General features: G+C 41.2%; 1 protein-coding gene across 2 annotated transcripts; it reads left to right on the forward strand.

Moving 5' to 3' along the window:
- Window positions 1-4,384: 4,384 nt before the first annotated feature.
- fgf24 (fibroblast growth factor 24) lies at window positions 4,385-17,691 on the forward strand. Of its 2 annotated transcripts, none has more exons than XM_034199438.1 (5): window positions 4,385-5,534; window positions 5,716-5,752; window positions 10,162-10,339; window positions 13,346-13,452; window positions 15,105-17,691. In XM_034199438.1, the coding sequence occupies exons 1-5, from the start codon at window positions 5,503-5,505 to the stop codon at window positions 15,381-15,383; spliced, it is 633 nt and encodes a 210-aa protein (XP_034055329.1). In that variant the 5' UTR covers window positions 4,385-5,502; the 3' UTR covers window positions 15,384-17,691. The 2 variants fall into 2 exon arrangements, with proteins under 2 accessions (XP_034055329.1, XP_034055330.1); XM_034199439.1 differs by having other exon boundaries at window positions 10,162-10,330.
- Window positions 17,692-19,994: the final 2,303 nt, after the last annotated feature.

The following is a 19,994-nucleotide window of genomic DNA, read 5'->3' on the forward strand; positions in this document are numbered from 1 at the left end:
CGTGTTTCAAAGCTGATTTCTGATTTACGGTGCAGGGCCTTTGTGTCATTAATGAGATCTATAAACTGCCATTCATCAAGGCAGGAAAATGCATTTAAAACACAGCAGGGCAGTTACGTTTTTTAATTACTGTTTTAATGATAACCAGAGGTGGAAGAAGTACTCAGATCCTTCACTTCAGTAAAAGTCCTGAATGCAAAATGTTACTTTCGTAGAAGTGCATACTTAGCTAAATCTACTTACAGTATCAAAAGTAAAAGGACTCTATATGACGAATGAGCTTTTATATAATATATGATCCTGTTTTTATCAATCTCAGGGCGATATAAATATCACTGTATCAAATCATATAAGCACATCACATGTTTAAAGTACCTATGAGTGTTAAATGTTTATACTGAAGTAAAAAGTACTATAACTGCCTATGAATGTGGAGTAGAAGTATAAAGTAGCATAAAAGGGAATTACTCAAGTAAAGTAATTGAGTACATTTACTTAGTTACTTTCCTCCTCATTTCGTGTGAATGAGTCAAAACCTCTGGCCAGTTTGTGAGTCTCAAAGCACTTTTATGCCACGTTACAAAACAACCAGCCACTTAATTTGGTAATTATGGCAGTCCTAGAAAAACAATTATGGGTTCGTTCAATTCAGGGAGGAAAAAAGCTGACAAAGAACACTTACATCATTTGACTTCCCAAACGTTCACCACCAGTCCACCCCGCTCTGAAGGCTTATTATGTCATTAAGGCACAAGTCCGAGAAGCGAAACAAGACTTTTCGATTACCTCTGCTCATCCAGGAGATTTGACATGTATCTGTCAACTACAGGCCAAAATCCTAAAACACATGGGGTCTGTCGGCTGATTGTTATTCAATTGGATCACTGTGACACATGTTGGCAGTTACTCTGTACTGAACAATGGCCAAAGATCTCATCCAAGCGAGAATAGTTTAGTGATGTCTTCAAAACTCGTGTAGTCACATAAAGTTGTTTCACGTGTTAGCAACTAGCAACAAGAGAGCAACAACTTTCAACTCCCCGCTGGACGACATGGAGCAAATCATCATTAATGTCAAACAGGCGACCCAAGTCAATGGAAACGGTAATATGTTCTGCATGTACGCGGTGCTTACAGAGATGATTTGTTGAAGAGCAACGCTTTAATTTTCACCCTTCACTCCCACGGCCTCTCTCCCAAAGAGCACCCGCGCCCAAATTCTCTGGCCTCTTCCCTTCAAGGCAGAACCTAAATGGCCCTTAATGACTCCATGCAAACAACGTGTGACGGGGGACAAATTACTAAAACACTTCCCGCTTTTTTTTATTTCCTCCTCCCTCTCCTTTAGGTAAGACTTGAAAGGTCTCCGAGGTAGCAGGCAATAGCTCCCCCCCCCCTCCTCTGGCTCCTCTCTCTGTCACCCTCCGCAATGTCAAGGTGTCGCGACCCCGTCACGACCCAAACCCACATTAACCGTTGGACTTCAGTAGCCCCGCGGAAGGGCATCACCCACAGTGTGAAAAGGGAAGTGGGTGTGTGTTTGGAGAGGGGGGTTGGGGTGGGGTCAGCATACACTAATGGGGTGAGGCTGATTTCAGTGAGATGAGAGGAAGAGGGCCGTCCCGTTTGGGTCTCACACGCTTGTCGGCCTGTGACTTCTAGTTAAAGAAAAAGGCTTCTGGGTGGCTTATATGAGTCAGTGGTCACCCCTGGGCATCAATCGCCTCACCTTGATATTTGAATGGGACACATATACCCCCCCCCCGACACCCACCGCCACTACCCACCCCTCCTCGGTGGGCCCTGGCACCCCTCCTTTCCTTTAAGTCAATATGTCCGTGTCAGAGATGAAAGTGCAAAGTGGGAGGGACGCGGAGGGGGTCCTGACACTAATGTAGTACATTGGGCTTCACTTACTGATCTGCCAAGTTCTTTTGTGGAGCCCTAAATGCCTGCTAGGGCCCTTTGAACCGCTGAGCGCTCGCCCGCCTTCAGATGCCTCCTCCTCTAGCTTCAATGAGATATCCTCGGTGACATTCCCACAGTCCCGTCGCTGCGGACAGACACGCATTGCTGCTCGGGGACGCGGCGAGGTTCAAATTCAAAGACTTGAAAGGAGTCTGGGAGTCGTCGAAATAACATAATTCGCCACTTTGTAGCTCTAAATTTGTATTCATGAAATTTGAACAGAATTGGCAAATGTGGCCGCTGAGGAACATCTCAGGCACAATCTGTGGTTTCAAAGCACTTTCATTGGCTGCCAAGCACAGCAAGCCAGGTAAACTAAGACCTTTAACTTGCTTGCTTGTTTTTCTCACTCCCTCACTCTTGTCAGCTAATCTCTGTGGGTAACCTTATCCCAACTCTTGAGTGGCTGCCCCCCCCCCTCCTCCGTGCCTCAGAAACTGGACTGAGAAACAGCTCTCCCCATTCATAAAGCTCACTCTTGTCATGCTCGACCAGCAGCATACTGCTTTTGATTGATTCTCGCTGTTTTATCTTTTTTTCTTCTTCATATAGTGTCAGCGGGCAATTTGCAATTTGTCGGGAGCACCAACTTTTTTGAGTGATGGTGTGAAAATGTAGTTTTCAATCCACATCTGAACTCTCTTCCTTTTTAAAGGGTCCGTTTTTTCCAAAACATTTGAGTTGAGGTTTTGTGATATTTGGAATTGACTTTTTTGTGTTCAAAGCATTGACTGAATATATATCTTTTGAATCCTCAGCAAATTCATATTCCCACTTACTTTGAATAATTCAAAATCAACTACTTAAAATACTTGTATTGTTTGGTTTAAAAAAAGACAAATAAAACCGATATTTTGAAATGGTGTGAACCAACCCTAACTCTGCAAAGCGTCCTACAGATGAAGTGTTTTGTTGGCACCTTGTCTGAGACTTCTCTTCTCCAAATGATGGTTGTACTGGATGTGAATTTGGTGCCAAACCTTCCAACAGCTTAAAAACTAAACAGTGATATGGATAAACAATGTAAACAATCAGGTTCTCAGAGGGGACAGTGCAAAGCCAATGGAGTCCTTCCATTTAGGTCCTTTTAAATCCCTTTTGTCAGGCAGATTTCATGTATGAAAAGAGTTGGTCCAGTGGGCTTTCTTTTGTGCCATAAATAAGTTTATATTTCTAAAATAAATATTTCCCTCTGACTCCTGGCCAGCTGCCAATGTGACTGGTTGTCCAGACAAGTGCATAGCTGACACATCCAACATTTGGCCTGCAGCCATAACTTATTTATTTCCCTATTCTTGTGACTCATGATAAAAGTCCTCTTTAAAAAAAAAGTGTATCTTCCCTTTTTGCCATGAGCAGAGATACATTTCCGCCTCCTTGTGAGTCACAGGTGGCCACATCAAGCTCGCTACAGCGCTCTCCCCTCAGTTGTGGATTTACAGTCATGCTCCGAGAAGTTTGTCACAAACATGTGCTTAAGAGGCGAGGAGTGACCCCGCAATGCTGGCTCTATCACAGTCGGCGTGGTAATTGCTGTTTATCATCCTGCCTTCTTTAAATCAGTTGTCAGGTGCTTTTGTTTTGAACTGTAAGCCTTACTTGATCAAACAGAACCAATGCCTCGTATTTGTGAAGAAATCATTAAATTATCTTCCTCGATAATTACTATTGGCCCAATATTTGCTGTGATTTCCCCTCCCTTGAGGCGGACAAGGCTAAATTAGTCATGCTTTAAATTGACATTCTACCCCAGTTGTGTTACAGGGATTATTAAAGTGCACTGTGGTTGTCAGGATCAAGCCTTCTTGTTAGGCAGACGGCCATGAATCACAGGGTAAACACCACATGAACCCACTTTATCCTCTTTACAACATGCACAAAATACACATGACTCAACTTGTCGTTATAAATCATAAACACTTAGATAAATAAAATTCATGCATTTATATTTTTCCAGATAAATAATTGATTGTCTGTGTGTTTGCCTTATGCTGATCAGCAGCTGGAGCTCTTAGTTAAACACTCCTTTCAGTCCCCACTAAACTCACTGCAGGAGGCCCTTTGAAATCCCCAACATGGGAAGTTTGTATGTAATCATTTAGATTCATTTTGAATATCAATGGGGCAGGAATGCCGAGGATCCAGTTTTAATGGGACAATAAAGGAGAACCACAAAGGTTTTCTGTTTTTTTGATGGCAGCAGGGATGTGGGCTCGCTTTACTGCTGCCAGCTCGTAAACAGATTCACACCTCTCTTTCATTTAAATTCGGGATAAGTTATAGCACATTATTGAAAAAATCGAGGTCGACAACAACCTGCATTTGAATGCTGTCTGGAGGAGCCGAGGCCAATCCACAAACCAGCAGTAGCTTTAAAAACCCGACTGAGAGGAGCAGTTTCTGTGGTGGTTACACGCAGCCGCTGTTTATTCTACACCCATGACAATGTAATGAAGAAAATTACGATACCTGTTGATATTTATTATTATTTAAGTCATAAAGGGGTTAAAATAATATAACCTGAAAATATGGTTTGACGCAAAAATAAAAATGAAATTTATATAATTTAGAAAAGAAAGTAGATATCGTCAAATGCCATCTCTTATCAGGTGGTCTTTGTCCATAGCCGAACACAACAACAACAAAATCCAACCTGACTAAAGGAAAAAACATTTTATTAATTTTAAAAATCTAAAAGCAACCAAACCAAAGAGCACTGCGCATCGCTTTGCCCACCGAGAGGAACAAACCCTCTCCAAGCTGATGGTCTCGCCAGGATTATCCTATCAGGTGCAAACCGCTGACATGTTTCCTCCCACCAACAACAAAAAAGCCTCTCTGTGCCCAAATCTCAAGCCGCAGACGCACAAACACCACTGACAGGCACTGCTGCGCCATCACCAGCCCCCAAACCTCTCCAGGGACTGCGATTTCCACTCTGCTTTTCTTTTTGAAAAACATAACTTTGCTATGCCTGGATAAGTTTGTTTGCCCACTTTTAGCGAGTGGTGGAAGGGCGTTTTATTATCACCACTTTAACTTTTTTTCCAGCGTAGCACTTGGTAGAATAAAATGACACATGCAAGGTGTAGAAAGCCCCCGCAGGTACGGACGGAGTTGAGGAGCCTGTGATTTCTGGAGTAGGATTTGGATTGTGGGGAAACTTGGCTATAGGTGCGCAAAACTCGAAGGATATTTTTTCATGAGCGAAGGGGATTTTTGGAGAGGTTGACTTGTGAATCATTTCCACGCTTGGCACCGATTTACGGAGACGTTCCGGGATTTCGGGGAGCCGGTCTGAGAAAAAAACTGGATAATTCACCCCAACAAGGAAACACCTAATGTTGCACTCCGTGACTCTGTTGTTGCTGCTCTCCAGTGATATATCCTTACACTGGGATTCAATCTCCTACTTACCCCCGGAGTTGTAAAGGACGCGCCAGGGAGCGAAAGCAAGAGAGAGGGGGGCGATTTCGCCAACCTTTCCAAATCTGTGGAAGCAGGTGTATTTCAGGTGTATTTCTGCGAGTCAAGATGTCTGTGCTGCCTTCGAGGTTCATATACCTGTAAGTGTTCCACTTCTCCGCGTGCCTTTCTCACATAAAACCATGCATTCTTACCAATAGAAGTCGCTAAAAGCTTCATATTTGCGCATTGCTTTAATCCAGGTAGGCTGCGTTTATTCTTCATGTAATTGCCTGTGTGATTCACTCCCCTCATCCCTTTTCTCTCCCTCTCTCCACATAGGTGTTTACATTTTCTGGTACTCTATTTCCAGCTACAGGTATGTTTACTCCCTCGTTCAACTCCCTTTTTTGTGTGTGTACGTTTGCATGTCACTGTGCTGCTTTTTAAAGGAAAAATGCTGATGATAGGTTATTTTTAAAGTGGTCGCACAAAAGGCAAATTTCAAATTGCATATTACCTTATCTTAAGAAGAAAATCGGCCTCTAATTGTAAAAGGAAAGCATTTGATATGCGAAAAATAAAGGGATAAAATCAACAAGGATATTTAAAAAACGAGAGAACTAGGACACTTTTTTTCTTCCGGTGGGATATAATATAAAAAACATGCATACATTTAAGGAAAAGGACAAAACAGTTCCCTGCAATAGTATTATCATAACAGCTACTTCACCAAACATAAAGGCAACATTATAATCCCTATAAAATAACCAATGCTAAAATAATATAACCCGTAGTGAAAAAGAAAAACGCATTTGGTATTAGGGAAACTGGTCTAAAGATTGATCTCCTAAAGGCTATAAATACCTGTACAAAATATTTTAAGATAGTTTTATAACCTGGAAATAAACTAGCAGCTTTCGTATTTTCCAACAGAAATGTTTAATACATATTTTTGATGCCTGGGGTTTAACTCGTCCTTTGAACAGATGGGTTGCTTGTGCGCTTGTTGCTTTAGTTTTTTTATTAGTCGCGTCTCCCTTTGAACAGTAATGATTTGCAGGCATCCACTCACCTAATTGCGCGCAGTGATTCATAAGAGGCAGAGAGCACGCTCCTTCTCTCATAAAGTTATCTGATCACTTTATAGCTATGACGTGTTGGATCATCATTTTTCCACGTGCTGATGTTTCAAATAGTTCCCTCTGATCTCAAATATTAAAACAGGATCGTTTTTGTTTTTTTAAAGTGTTGTTAAGGTTCTAACCATTATTCACTCCGGGGGTATATTTTATTCTAAATAAGCATCCAACAGTTGGCAACATATTGATATATTTTTAAAAGTCATTTTTATCTTAGCTATATTTTAGTCACTGAAACTAAAGAATACCAATATTAAGAGCTGCCATTTTGACCTTTTGATTCAATACAACCCTGTTAGAGGGAAAGTTTGTTTGTAAACTATATAAATAAATGTTATGGTTGCACAATTGTAGTGTTTTAGCCTACAACAGGTTTTTTTTTTCATTTAGGGCATCACGGTCGGGGGCCTGTAGCTCTCTGACAAAAATAACAGGTCTAACCTGAAAGTCAATTTTCTGATCAAGATTTGTTTTAATGAATCAACAACATATGAATTCCTGGAACCCTAAAAACTCGAAAAACTGCAAAGTTATATAAGTCTATGGGCTCTGATTATTCCAACAGAACTGGCACAAACAAAGCGTGTCGACTGACCACTCCTCAAATGTAAGCGAGGATGAACCCCATTCAGAATATGACCTTACAGACAAATGAGGTGCACTGATAATTAATAGTCCATGTTTGTTATGGGATGTTGCATGTTTGATGTGATTATGAAAGAAATCAGATTAGATAAAGGCATTTATCAAACAAAGGAAATGCATTGTGGTTCCCTGAGTGCTTTCAGGATAATGATCAAACTGAAAAAATGCAGGAATAGTCCTTTAATGCCCCCCTTTCACATTCCCTCTCCGTGTTGTTGACCCATTCTGCGGCTAATGGCTCCTACGTGTCATGCTGTGGTTGTGATTTCACGAGGAAAGACAACAGACGCAACCACAGTTGGAAGTAAACTTTGAATGCACTGCCAACATGTGAGACTGTGTGTTTTCCTATTTGTGTGTGTGACCCTGAGAGATAGCAAGGTGTATCTTAGATGGATGCGACAACTAAGCTTCCTGGGTGAAGATGAGTGCCAGACTTTTGAAGTTTCAACCATATCCGTTTTCATGCTGTGTCTTTGAAGAAAGGAGACAGCGTGATAAAAAAAAAAAAAAAAGCTGTTGTCGCTAGTGTTCACCTCAGCCATGTGCTTAGGCTTGCCTTTCCCTTGATGAAAATGCAACTGTCTACCAAAACACCTTTATGTTTGTTTAGAGACGGGGAGATTTGGGATAAATCCCTTAGCGGCCCAGAGAGGCCACGTTTTGTTTTGTGTTAGGGTTTTTTTTCTTGCTCGTCAGCTTTGAGGTTCATTCAGAGAGAAAGTTGACAACAGACGATGCCGATGTTTGACTTTCGAAATCCTTTTAACACATTTTTGTGTGTGTAGTTCTGGACGGACACCAGGCGGTTGCACTAATGTTAAATCTGAGGGAGGTTTTGTATCAAGCTGCTTTCTTTTTTTAGTAACAGCTAGGGATCCAAGTTTGTGAAGATCACTTTTCAATCTTACAATCTTTTTTTTCGTTGAATGAAAAGTCCTCTAGGTGCTACTTTTTTCTTTGTTTGTTCAGATGTTGAGGCTACTGCTGCTCATGCTAACTGCTCGGCTCTCAAATGAATCATTGTCTGGAGTTTCTCTTGGGAACAGACGCCGAATGTTAAGAGCATCAAATATAAAAGTAGTACTATCTGTATATATAACTATATCTATACAACAAACTCCATTGACATTGCCGCTCCTTGGTCTCCAGTACTTATTAAACATCCATTAAGTTCTAATGTACAGTAAATGCAGTTCTGAAAATGCTGTCTATATACATTTGACAGTATGAGTCAAATAGCTTTTGCTTTTGAGTTGAGCATGGCAAATCCTTGTCTTGAATTGAATGGGTTGCATTGGGTTATCAGTTCCTAGATCTAATCTAAATGTTATCAGGGTTATCTGTAGGAAGTGCTGGTTCTTGATTTATTTTTCTCTGCAATTTGGTGTTGACTACAGTAGTTTGTAAGAAAAATGTTAAAGAGAACATTATATCACATGGCTGAGCAGTTGTTTCATGCAGATAGATATACCTGATCTAGAGAACAAGTCCAATTGGGGTTAGGGTTAGTTTAAAAAAAGTCTATTTACATAATTTTCCATAAGAGTTACATGGCTAAACAAATTGCTTCCCAAATAAAAATCCCATTGCATGAAGTAAAGTCGGCCCAATTTAAGGTTTTGATGTCACTATTAACATCACAAATTAGTCGCTGATACATTTTAATATCATGCCTCTCATTTTCTACATTGCCAAAAGTAACATTACGGGCGTGTTTCCGAAATGTCAAGATACAGGAGCTGTGTCCCAGTTCTGGGGCTGAATCCTCTGAGGTCCACATTTCTAGACCAAATACGTCATAATGAGGCAACGAGTCCTTACTATTTAAAAAGCCCCAAGTCCAAATGTGGCTCAGAAATGGGAGGGCAAAGTCCTTAAGAAGACATTTAAAGTTGGTGTCCAAACTCAACATCCAATTATCCTTTTTGGGAGGTTAAACCATTGCTTTTTCGTGTGCGGCGTAAAACTCACCTTTCTGTACATCGTTCTTTAAAGTATTATTATATGTCACCTGATTTAAGAGAGCTAATGTTAGTAGCCTCCATTTGATTTGCAAACGTTTATTTTTCCTGTCCGAGCTTAAAGATTTCTTCTTCCGAGGCCACGATTTCCCCTCATGTTTTCTACATGTCATTAATTTACTAAAGTTAGAATAACAAGAACTCGGGGTATGTAATGTGTATATAATTAGCCACCTGAGAACAGCCACATAAAAAGCCATTACTGTGCAATTACCACACCATACAGCTGGGGAAATGGGATCTTGGCGTGAACACAGATTCCTGGGCTTCTGAAAGTATACGTTTCCTCTTCCACATGTTGGGTGACACATTTGCTTTTCTGACGAGCTGTCGAAGTCTGCGGTTTCCTCGGTTTTTATGTCAGGTCTTAGGTGACTCATAAAAAGCCTTCTACTAAATTCTGAAAGGTGAATTTGCAGAATCAGAAAGTCCTCCTGTTTTGGAGGTGCCTCATGCCATCCCTCCGTCTTGTCTTCCGCCCGCTACGTTTCCTAATTTATGGACCGTACTTGGCCTGCAGGCAGATATTTGTTTGATGATAGTGCAACAGGTCTGGATGCTTCAGGTGTATAATTGCTAGTGGCTTGCTTGCTTGTGGAAATGGAATACAGGTTTCTCAATATCGCCCGGGGCACATAGTATACCGCTGTCTCAATCTGAAGCAGAAGGCTGCACTATAGGCTCTGCACTGGTTCTGTGGGATTTTTACTCAAACGGTGACTTCATTAACACATCTCGTACATAGTTATCAGCTCGTAAATGCAATGCATGTAAAATGTGCGAGCTGAAAGCAGGAAGTAAAACACTCAAATGCCGCAGCCACAATTTCCCGGTTGGAGTTTTTCGCGCCTGGAGCACAATTTTTTTTGACACACGGCCTATAAAAGCACATTACTATCAACACCTGTGCCGTGACGATCTCTAACCGCCTGTCTTCACCTATTTCTATGCTTCTTCCTCTTCCGTCTTTCTCTCAGGAATCCCAGCAGACCTCTGCTGATTTCAGGATTTACATCGAGAACCACACGAGGAACCCGGACGACCTGAGCCGGAAGCAGGTCCGGATCTATCAGCTGTACAGCAGGACCACGGGGAAACACGTGCAGATCCTCGGGAAGAAAGTCAACGCCAACGGAGATGATGGGGGCAAGTATGGTATGGGAGAACTCCTGTGCATCTCACCTGACATGCTAGCTAGTTTCTTTACAGCAGGATGAGAACCCTCCAACACCTACCAGCCAGATGTTGATCCAGCCATCATATGGAGATCATTTGTCCATGCTCAGTGTTTAGCTTCGGGAAAGTGGATGGAGAACTTACTAAGAAAACGCCAACTTCTGTATGGGGTCGGTGGAAACATGAAATTGCTGACTTTGCAATGGATTTTTAACGCAGCGTTTGGGTATTCAGAGCAAGTCTGTTCTTACCTTGATTGATTTATAGTTCAACAACAAGGTAATTATTTTGGCCAGAATCCCTAATGTGGACCAAAACTGCAACATATTCTTTACTGTAGGTTTTAACTATTGAGGTTTGGATGCAGTCATGGCATTATTGAACTTAATGTTCTCTTAATTCATCAGAAAATGTTATTGTTTCTCATGAGGAAGCAGATGGAGTCTGTCCAGATTTGGAAATGCAGATCAGTAAAGTCCTAAAACATTAAGAGAAAGCAAAAATATAAATCTTTAATCTTCTTTACAACAAGATGGTTCACACTAGTCATTGTCACATTTGATGTTGGATATTAGCTATCAGTGCAAAAATGACAATACTTGAACATGTTAAGCATATAGCAAAACGGCATTTGAAGGATTTAGTTTTACTGAATATAACATGTTCTTCCAATTGTATGCTCCTACCAATCTCAAATATACCTTGTCTGCCTTTTGAACAAACTTGTTCATTTCATATCAAAACAAGAGCAGCAGATGAGTAAATTAAAGGTCAGGCCTTGTTTTGTGTGTTCCTGGAACTTCCTGCAGATATTTAGCTCATAACAGCTGACTCACTGCTCTGAAATTGCCGGTCTTGAATGCCTCTGAGTGAGTGTGTTCAGTCACAGATGCGCCGAGGCGAAGTTTCCTCACTGCTTGTTAGAGCTTGAGTGGAAGCAGATCCAATTTTTCCCATGAGGCCTTGCCAATTCTGCCCTCCGCCCCTCCTCCTCTTCCTCCTCCCCATCCAGCTGCAGTACCTGGCACCTGTGAACTCCTTTGCACTCACTAATAACGCTCAAGAAGATCCTCTCTCAGTCACTGCAGCTTCACATCTGAGGGCCACAACCAGAAATATATTGCTTCGTTACAGAGCATTAAAACCTCTAAGTCCTTATTAGTGCAGCCATCCTTCTTCTTGGTAGCATATTCATTATTTTTAAGAGACTAGGACAATCCTTTTTTGTCATAAATGATGCCTGATGTCCACTCTGAGCACACGGTGGTTCTCCCTAAAGGCTTTTAAACTGATAGATGCTGCAACGTGGCATTAAAGCAGGAGCTTTCAACTCTCCTGACAGGTGACCCCATGCTGAGGTTAATTCACGCCTGTGGACCCTCCTTGTTTATGTTGCCCCATGAAAGAAACCCTGGTGAAAAAGAAGTCACTGGGAGTGGGATTTAATGGTAAACATTGAGCAGTTATTCTAACATTTCTGTCAGATTTTGAAATGTTGTTCCCCTTTAATGTGCCGACTATGGCTGCCAATGGAGTCTTGGGCCTGAGAATTGTTTTTAAGAAATGTCAAGAGTTCATTTACAAAACATCACAGTGACCACTCTTTCTCAAAGATATTTTTCTTGTTGAGCCAACTGAGATAAAATGAAATGATTCAATTTACAGACAAAGGGTATCTTACAGTAGGGAGGGAAATATTGTTTTATCTGATGTTCTAGGTCGATGTTTCTGCTGAGGTTGAATTTTGGGTCTCCGTGCAAAACCAACTAAGTGAGAAAGCCAAACGCTTGTCAAATGACTTTTAGACAGCTGAAATATCTTTATAAACAACATTCACTTAAGACTTGTTGGATTTTTTCCCTTCTTACAGCTCCTCCAAGCTCCCTCCAGTGATAACACATACTGTTCTCTCCCTCCCAAATAAGACGTACAAACAGGAATCTCTCCTAACAAAAGGAGGGAATAACTTCTTCCACCTTTGAGACAGGTTTCCCACTTTCCTCCCAAGGTTGTATTTAAGGGTGAGGAGGGGGAGGAGGCGGGGGAGTTACTTCTGCCCTGGAGCCCGACCCATCCCCTTTCGCCTATTCTTCCTCTGCTCCCTTGAGCGCTACTGAATGGCCCTGTGTGTTAAACAAATGGATCATCTTAACTTTTTGATTGAGTGAGCACAGACTAAAGGGAACTTGAAACCTAATCCTGAGGGGCACATAACCGCTCCACAAATGTTTGGCCGATCTCTTTGCTGGTCGAGGGGCGAGCGCAGACAAAGGTGACCTCGCAGGGGTTAACATTCAGGGTGGGGTGGGGTGGGGGGGTGGTTATAAAAGAGCCGCCGGGATGCGTCTCGAGAGTGGATTACTGCTGCGTCAGGGTGGAGTGGCATTCTTGTTTTGGTGCATATGTGGTATATTGTTAAGACATTTGTACACCTAAAGATAACTGTTTTCTCTGCAGACGCATCATTTTTTGGTCCATTTTTGTTCAAAAAATGTCTAAACCATTGAACATTTTTCCACATTCACTGATAGAAAGAATCTCATGCAATATGTGTTTTTAACAGACCAACATCGTGTTCCTGGATATTGCAGAATTGTGTTGTCCTATTGATCTCTATACAAATACATTACTGGTTTATAAGTGGTGGTTAACTTTTGTTGTGGTACATATTACGGCACTTTAATCATGACATATTACCGTAATATTAACACCCAAAAAACAGTTCAAAACATTTCATTTTTGCAATTTGATGCTAAATATGTGAGTTTTCTGAGTGAGGTACTTAGAGCGTTCAGTTTGCAGGACTGGTACTAAAATAAAATACATTGCTGGTCTTATTGTCAAGAAATTGAGTGTTACAAATAATCACCATAAGTGTGAAAAACAAATGAGATATCATTAAATGTGCATGGAATCAGGATCCTTAAACCATGTGATTGGAAAGACTTGCTGTTAACAGAATCTTCTTTTTCTTTTGTTTTCCAGCTCTCCTTGTTGTCGAGACGGAAACCTTCGGGAGCCACATCCGAATTAAAGGAAAGGAGAGCGAACACTACATCTGCATGAACGAGAAGGGCAAAATAGTCGGAAGGGTAAGAATCTCTTGGTTTTCAACCCACTGATCCTCCAGTAAATGATCAATATTTTCACTTAATCGCCACTTCCTAATATCTAAATGAATATCTTAAATGGAGCTCTTAATCCGGGCTGAATTGAACGCAGCCTCAGATCTGCTTTCTCCGGCTGTTTTTTGTACACCCTAACAAAACCCCTTTGATAACTCCCAGCCCTTCTTCCATTACGTAATCGGCCTGCTCCTTTGACACTCGATCAGTCAATTATGGACTGCAATCACCACAATGCATTGAGAGACTAATGGTCACTTAGGAGGAATGCCATTGCAATTATATCACTTAGTCACACCAGGTGGCCACAGGCGCGGGATGACTGCATGTGACTCTGACCAACGCTGCGATATGGAAAAGAAGTTCATATTTGAAAAAGCCCACGTGTGATTTATTTGCATTAATGACTCAAGTTGTCATCATCACAGCGTCTGCAATAATTCACACACGATTTCACTCTCTCATCACGGTCATCTGTTAGAAACATGCATTTTTTTTTGTTGCTTGGGCGTCATTGGTTTAAAGAATGCTCCTTGACTTCCTCCTTTAAACCAGCAAAGGGTCATTTTAACAATCAGTTAAAATGACATTTACATTATTCATTGCTGGTGACATTCAATTAAACGGGCGTCAGGATTTTGAAAGTGTCTCTCCACCCGAATGTTAGATATTTTCTGACTTACCCGTATATCTATGAAGGCATGCAGATAGCAGATATGAGATATTTACTTCCACCCTGCTTTAAAAGCTTCAGCCGCTCTGTTTTCTAGGAAGGCTGTTCTGTATCGGCAGATAATCCACAGACATCACAGTGAACAGGTTTCAGTGGAAATGCTCTCTTCCAAAGAAAAGTCTGATGCAGACTTACAAGACTTCTGAGATCTCTCATTGCAAACAGCCTGCTGTGACCATTGCGCAAAGTATTAGAACCCTCCAGCTTTTCCTCACTACTTAGCATTTGTATAATTTAAACACTTAAACTCCACACCAGCATGTTTTTGAAGAATTTTCATGAATATAAAGCTCCATATCTTCAATCAGAAGGTTAAATGAGATCATTAGCACCACTTCTTCTATCCGAGTTAGTTAATTATGCCGGTAAGCTAAGCTAACTGGCTCTTGCTGCATATTTAGCCTGCAGAATTGTTTCTCACATGGCAAGCAAGTAAATGATTGTATTACAACCAAACTGTTCCTCTAAAATACAGCTACTGCAATGTGGCCTGTTAGCTGAAAGTGAAATAAAGATTAGTTATTAAAAAGACTGTGAAAACTACAATAGTGCAGCAGAGAGTTAAGCGTGCGGGAAACGCCACTAGTCATGTGAAAGTGAATTTGTATGCTTTTAAGTTTTACCCCACACTCATTGGAAGACGTTTTCTACTTCTGAAAGTAAGATTTCAAATGTAATGCTGTCCTTGAATTTCTTAGTTTGCGATCCGTTTTAATGTAAAATAAGTGTTAAAATTCAATCAAAAATGTAGGTGTTCAACACAAAACCAACATTTTAAACTTACACCACTTACACTATCAAAAACAGCCCAAACACACAGATGAAATGCAAATAAGCCATAAGCTATGTTGATCTTTAATTAATGTCCTATTTCTTCTTTGTGTAGCCCGATGGACGGAAGCAGGAGTGTGTGTTTGTCGAGGAATTCCTGGAGAACAACTACACGGCCCTCGTGTCAGCCAAGTACAAAGGATGGTACCTCGGCTTCAACAGGAAGGGGCGGCCCAAAAAAGGCTCGCGGACCACGCAGAGGCAACAGGAAGTCCACTTCATGAAGCGCCAGCCGAAGGGCAGGCTGGACCCGCTGGAGGAGTTTCGCTTCACTCCGGTTACTAAGCGGACACGAAGGGCTCGGCGGTTAAAAGCCAACTCCAAGAGGAACTGATGGGACCAATCAATGGGACAGGACAGCACTACTTTTCCTCAAAGGGGGGGAAATAGAAAAAAAAAAACGAACTTAACTGAAAAAATCTCAAGCTTCTTCTTGTCTTCACCTTAAAGACTTCACTTCTGTAAAAGAAAGACAGACAAAAAGAACAAAAAAAAAGATGTTTTATTTTTGTATTTCAGGATGACTGAATATTTCCTAACTCTTGGATTCTTCTGGGTTGATGTCATTGTGCTAACGTGTCTGTCATGTTATTTATACTGGATACACTAAAGGACCTCTGAGAGAAACTGTCGCCGTCCTCCTCGGCCACGTTTGAACTGAAGGCAGTGCATTCTCTCTTCTTTTTTTTTTTTGTTACGCGATGTTATAAAAATCAGCCAACTAGAGATTTATTGGAATACCTGTCCCCTTTTTTTGTTTGTGTTGCCCCTGACAACGCGGATCCCATACTTTCCACTGGAATCGGACACCATGGAGACGAACCGGAGAGAGGTGGCGGTCGCAGGTGACTCTGTGCTGCCGGGATAACTGTGTAGCTCTGAGTGCAATGTTTTACAGGTCTCTCTTTCTCTGCCTCTCTGCTTTGTTTTTCCATATGTCTCTCAACCTCAGCTCCACTGGCGGCTCCAGGAATGCTGTGTGTGATTCCCTTGACGTTTCCTGTGATTCAGCTAAAACACGACATGCTTTGACTAGTCGGGCACCAGCCGTGGCTTTAGTCTTGTTTAAACAGCTAAAAAGAAAACAATACAAACAAAAATATTACAGCTGATGTGATTCATAACTCCACTAAGTCTTCCAACTTCATCACTATGTATGCTAATCCCTCTTGTCGCCCACTTTCATAACAGCTCTTCCTCAAAGAAAAGGATGATTCTTTGAGTGTGAGCTAGCTAATATTGTTCGGGGCTGGTGATGAAGACGTCCTCTACCTCCTTGTTCTTCTGTGTTTATCTTCACCTAGTCTGACTGTCTGTGCTCAGTTAATCTCCAGAACCTTTCAGACGCTCTTCTGTTTTTTCTCTTCCAAAATCATCTTTCGACCGTGAGCTCATCTTTGCTCCATTTCACACTCGACACACTTTTAGGAAAGCTTATCCCCGTGCTTGTTTTGTGATCTGCAGACAGGAAGACTGTAGCCCTTTACTTCCTTAAAGGTGGGGTAGGTAAGTTTGAGAAACCGGCTCGAGATACACTTTTTATTATATTGCATGGAATGCTCTTAACATCCTGATAGCAATGAATATCTGAAGTGCTTTGACAAAAAATGTCATCTGTGGAAGCTGTAGCTCTGTAAAAAGCACGACCAATCATCTGATCACCCGGCTAAAGTAACTGGATGGCCTACCTGCCTGTCAGCCTGTGCACAAACTTACCTCGTGCCCTCATTGGTCATGTGCGCGTTCGTGTGTGTTGGAGGAGGGGCTCTGTAAGGAAGTGGCAGATTTTTTCCGGCTGTGTATTTTCTAATTCTTGCGCACTCGAGCTGGTTTCTCCAAAATTACCTACCCCACCTTTAAGTTCACATTTGACAATTAAGACTTCTCCTCAGAAACCCAGATTTCTCGAGATTGTGGGAATATTTTCTGAAAAAAAGGGGAATAGTCTGTGCTTCAATCATTCCCTCTCACTGACGACAAACTCCAGCCTCCTCTCACCTGTAGTGTGTATTCGCCTGTTTCCGGGCAGGTGTTTGTATGAGTTGCTACTAACAACATGACACATTTATGATCTTTTTTTTTTTTTAAACAAATGTAAGCGAAAAATAATTTTATGACTATTATTAAGATATTTATTGCCTCCCTTTGTAAATAAAATGTGATGAGTTTTATTTGGCCTCTGTTAATAAAATGAGGACTATATTTTAAAAACTATTTTATGTGTTTTTATTGCACTGGAGAAAGCCTGGTTCAGGATGGAATTCAACAATGTGAACGTTGATTATCAGACTTCCTTAAAGAGAAATGCTGCAGGTAGCCATTGGTTGGACATAGAGTACATTCCCTTCTCCTCATCCTGCCAAGGTATGCATTTTTATATACAAACCCAAAGTGTGAGGACTGCTTTTAAGGTCAGATGTTTTTAAATTGAGAAAGCTCTATTGCAACATCTCTGCAGGCTTTGTATATCACCATGAAGGGCAACAAGAGTTCACGGTTTGTGCTTTCTTTAAACTTCAATATCATAACATATTATACAAAATAATTGGGCCAAGAAAGTAAAATGTATCTTTGTATGTGCTCCTTCTTTTAAGTGTCAATAACTAAGATACACATGTATTAAAGGGGCCCTATTCTGTTCATTTGCGAGTTCATATTTGTGTTTTTTGCCTCTCCTGTGACATGTCTATGCTTTAATGTTCAAAAAGCTCTTTATTTTTCTCATACTGCCTGTGCTGCAGCCTCTCTTTTCACCCTCCGTCTGAAACCAGAGCCCAGTCTGCTCCGATTGGTTAGCTGGCCGGTTCTGTTGTGATTGGTCAACAGCTAAAAGATGTTTCGCCCCTTACGTACAATCTGTTGGAGCACTACCCAATAAAAAAGTGTGATTATTACGTGGTGATGTTACTATGTTATGGGAAATAAACAAAGGAGTCCAATTGAACTTCAGGATTTTAGCCTTTGCAGACCATTTACATGCACTAAAACCTATATAACACACTAGAGAAAAGGGGAAACCCCAAAAAGCAGAATAGGGCCTCTTTAATAAAATGGGATAATATATATATAGCACCATACACCGCATCAAAGCTGTGAAATCCCCCAAAAATAAAATTCTCATCATTTGTCAAGATTGGAGATAACCTGAGACGTAGCTTTGTCAATGTTTCAGCACTTAAAAAAAACAACCTACTTTAAATGTTCTCCCAACCAGTAAACATACAATATTTGAGACATTTTTCCATCTTTTTAAAAGCGCTGAAGGAATGTGGAGTAGCATGTCTTATAATGCTGTGTGCTGGAATGATGTTTACAGTAACCGTCAGACTGAAAGATGGTGGCTTTGAGGGAGAAAAAAATACTTTTGTTTAAATTCCTGGCGATGCTATCAGCCCCCCCTCCACCCCGGTAGTTACCTCCAACAGACCCAGACGTCCCCCCTGCGCTCCGTCATGGGGCTTTGGACGTCTGGCCTGCTTTTAAAAGGTGGAAACATAGTGTTGATGTGTGACCCAGTAATCACCATTAACATAATGGATCAGCACTGAAGGTGGAGGGGGGGGGGGGGGAGGGGAGGGGGAGGGGGGGGGGGGGAGGGGGAGGGGGGAGGGGGGGAGGGGAGGGGGAGGGGGGGCAGCGAGGGATGACTGCGGAAGTTCAATGTCCCTTCATCTCGTCATGATCTCTTTCGACTGCTTATTATCTTCTCTGAACAAGAATGATTTTTACTAAGAAAAAATGATTTCCTGCAACAATCTGTTATCATGGACAAGAGTTCAAGGCTTTTATTGTCATGTGTACATAGCTACAGTTTAGTTATGACAATTCAAATCTTAGGGCACAAGCTCCTCCAACAGTGCAACATAATAAAACAGATAATAGTGCAAGTAAATACAATATAATAGACATTTTGCAGAATACTCTATATATACAAGTAATTGGAATATTGATATAAGTTGCAAACAGATGAATGTTATGGATGTTCTTTCAAAAGTACAGGTCTGTATGTATTGAATGTGTTTAAGTAATCATTTGAAAAATATGAAAATTGCAACAAATAAATACTTTTATGACACTGTTTCCCAAGTGCCAAGGTTTTATATCGTGCATGACTATCTTCAGATATGAAATGTTCTTACGGACTCGGAGATAAATCAGCCGTGGTCGAGGAATTTAATCAAAGCAACTTTCCAAACCCTGCAAATTCTATTTCTAAGATTTTTTTTCAACCACATACTTCAAACTTGACCAAGCACAGCCAAACTGCATCGGGGTATATTGACATTTAAACGAGCGCCGATGGTTTCCAACGTGTCGGGCGATTCGCAATAAGGAGACGACATTTTGCATAAGCCTCCCGCTAGGCTTTTCTCTGACTCAACCTTTGATCATTGGAGGCTAGATGGTCTTGGAACTGGACCAATAACTTCAAAATGAAACATAGAATTCCCTTTTTGCAAAGCCCAGCCCCTTCTCAAAGGAGGAGGAATCTTTAATTACCAAGTAGTTTATTCTATCATTAGAACATCTAAAGCACACTGAAACAGTGCACAATGGATACAGTATGAACAGACAGCAGTGTCAATGCACAGAAAAACTTTGTGGTTCTGCGTAAGTTATACAAATTTCAGTGGAACAACCAAAAGTGGTTCTTTGGCCTCGAGATCAGCAACCGCGCACTTAACAATTAGCCCTGTCAACAGATATCTGTTCTGTTTGAGACATGAAACTAGTTTTTGACTCCCTGAATATTACTGAAATTGTTCCTCAGGGTCAGTGAAAAACAAAAGTCAAGCGCCAAACGAAACAGAAAACACAGTTCGAGCTATAATACACCTTCTGTCATTAAATGCAGTTTCACGTCACGTCATTTACTGTCATAACAGGATTGCTGCTGCCGCCCTTCAACTCTAAACCACAGTCGACTGGTCGCCTTTTAAACTGA

This window comes from Gymnodraco acuticeps, unplaced genomic scaffold (assembly GCF_902827175.1).
Source record: "Gymnodraco acuticeps unplaced genomic scaffold, fGymAcu1.1, whole genome shotgun sequence".
Lineage (NCBI taxonomy): Eukaryota > Metazoa > Chordata > Actinopteri > Perciformes > Bathydraconidae > Gymnodraco > Gymnodraco acuticeps.

Coding starts and splice junctions, on each gene's coding strand:
- fgf24 (XM_034199438.1), top strand. CDS start 5,503: ATGTCTGTGCTGCCTTCGAGGTTCATATACCT. Junction 5,753..10,161: donor TACTCTATTTCCAGCTACAG/GTATGTTTACTC, acceptor TCTTTCTCTCAG/GAATCCCAGCAGACCTCTGC. Junction 10,340..13,345: donor AGATGATGGGGGCAAGTATG/GTATGGGAGAAC, acceptor TTTGTTTTCCAG/CTCTCCTTGTTGTCGAGACG.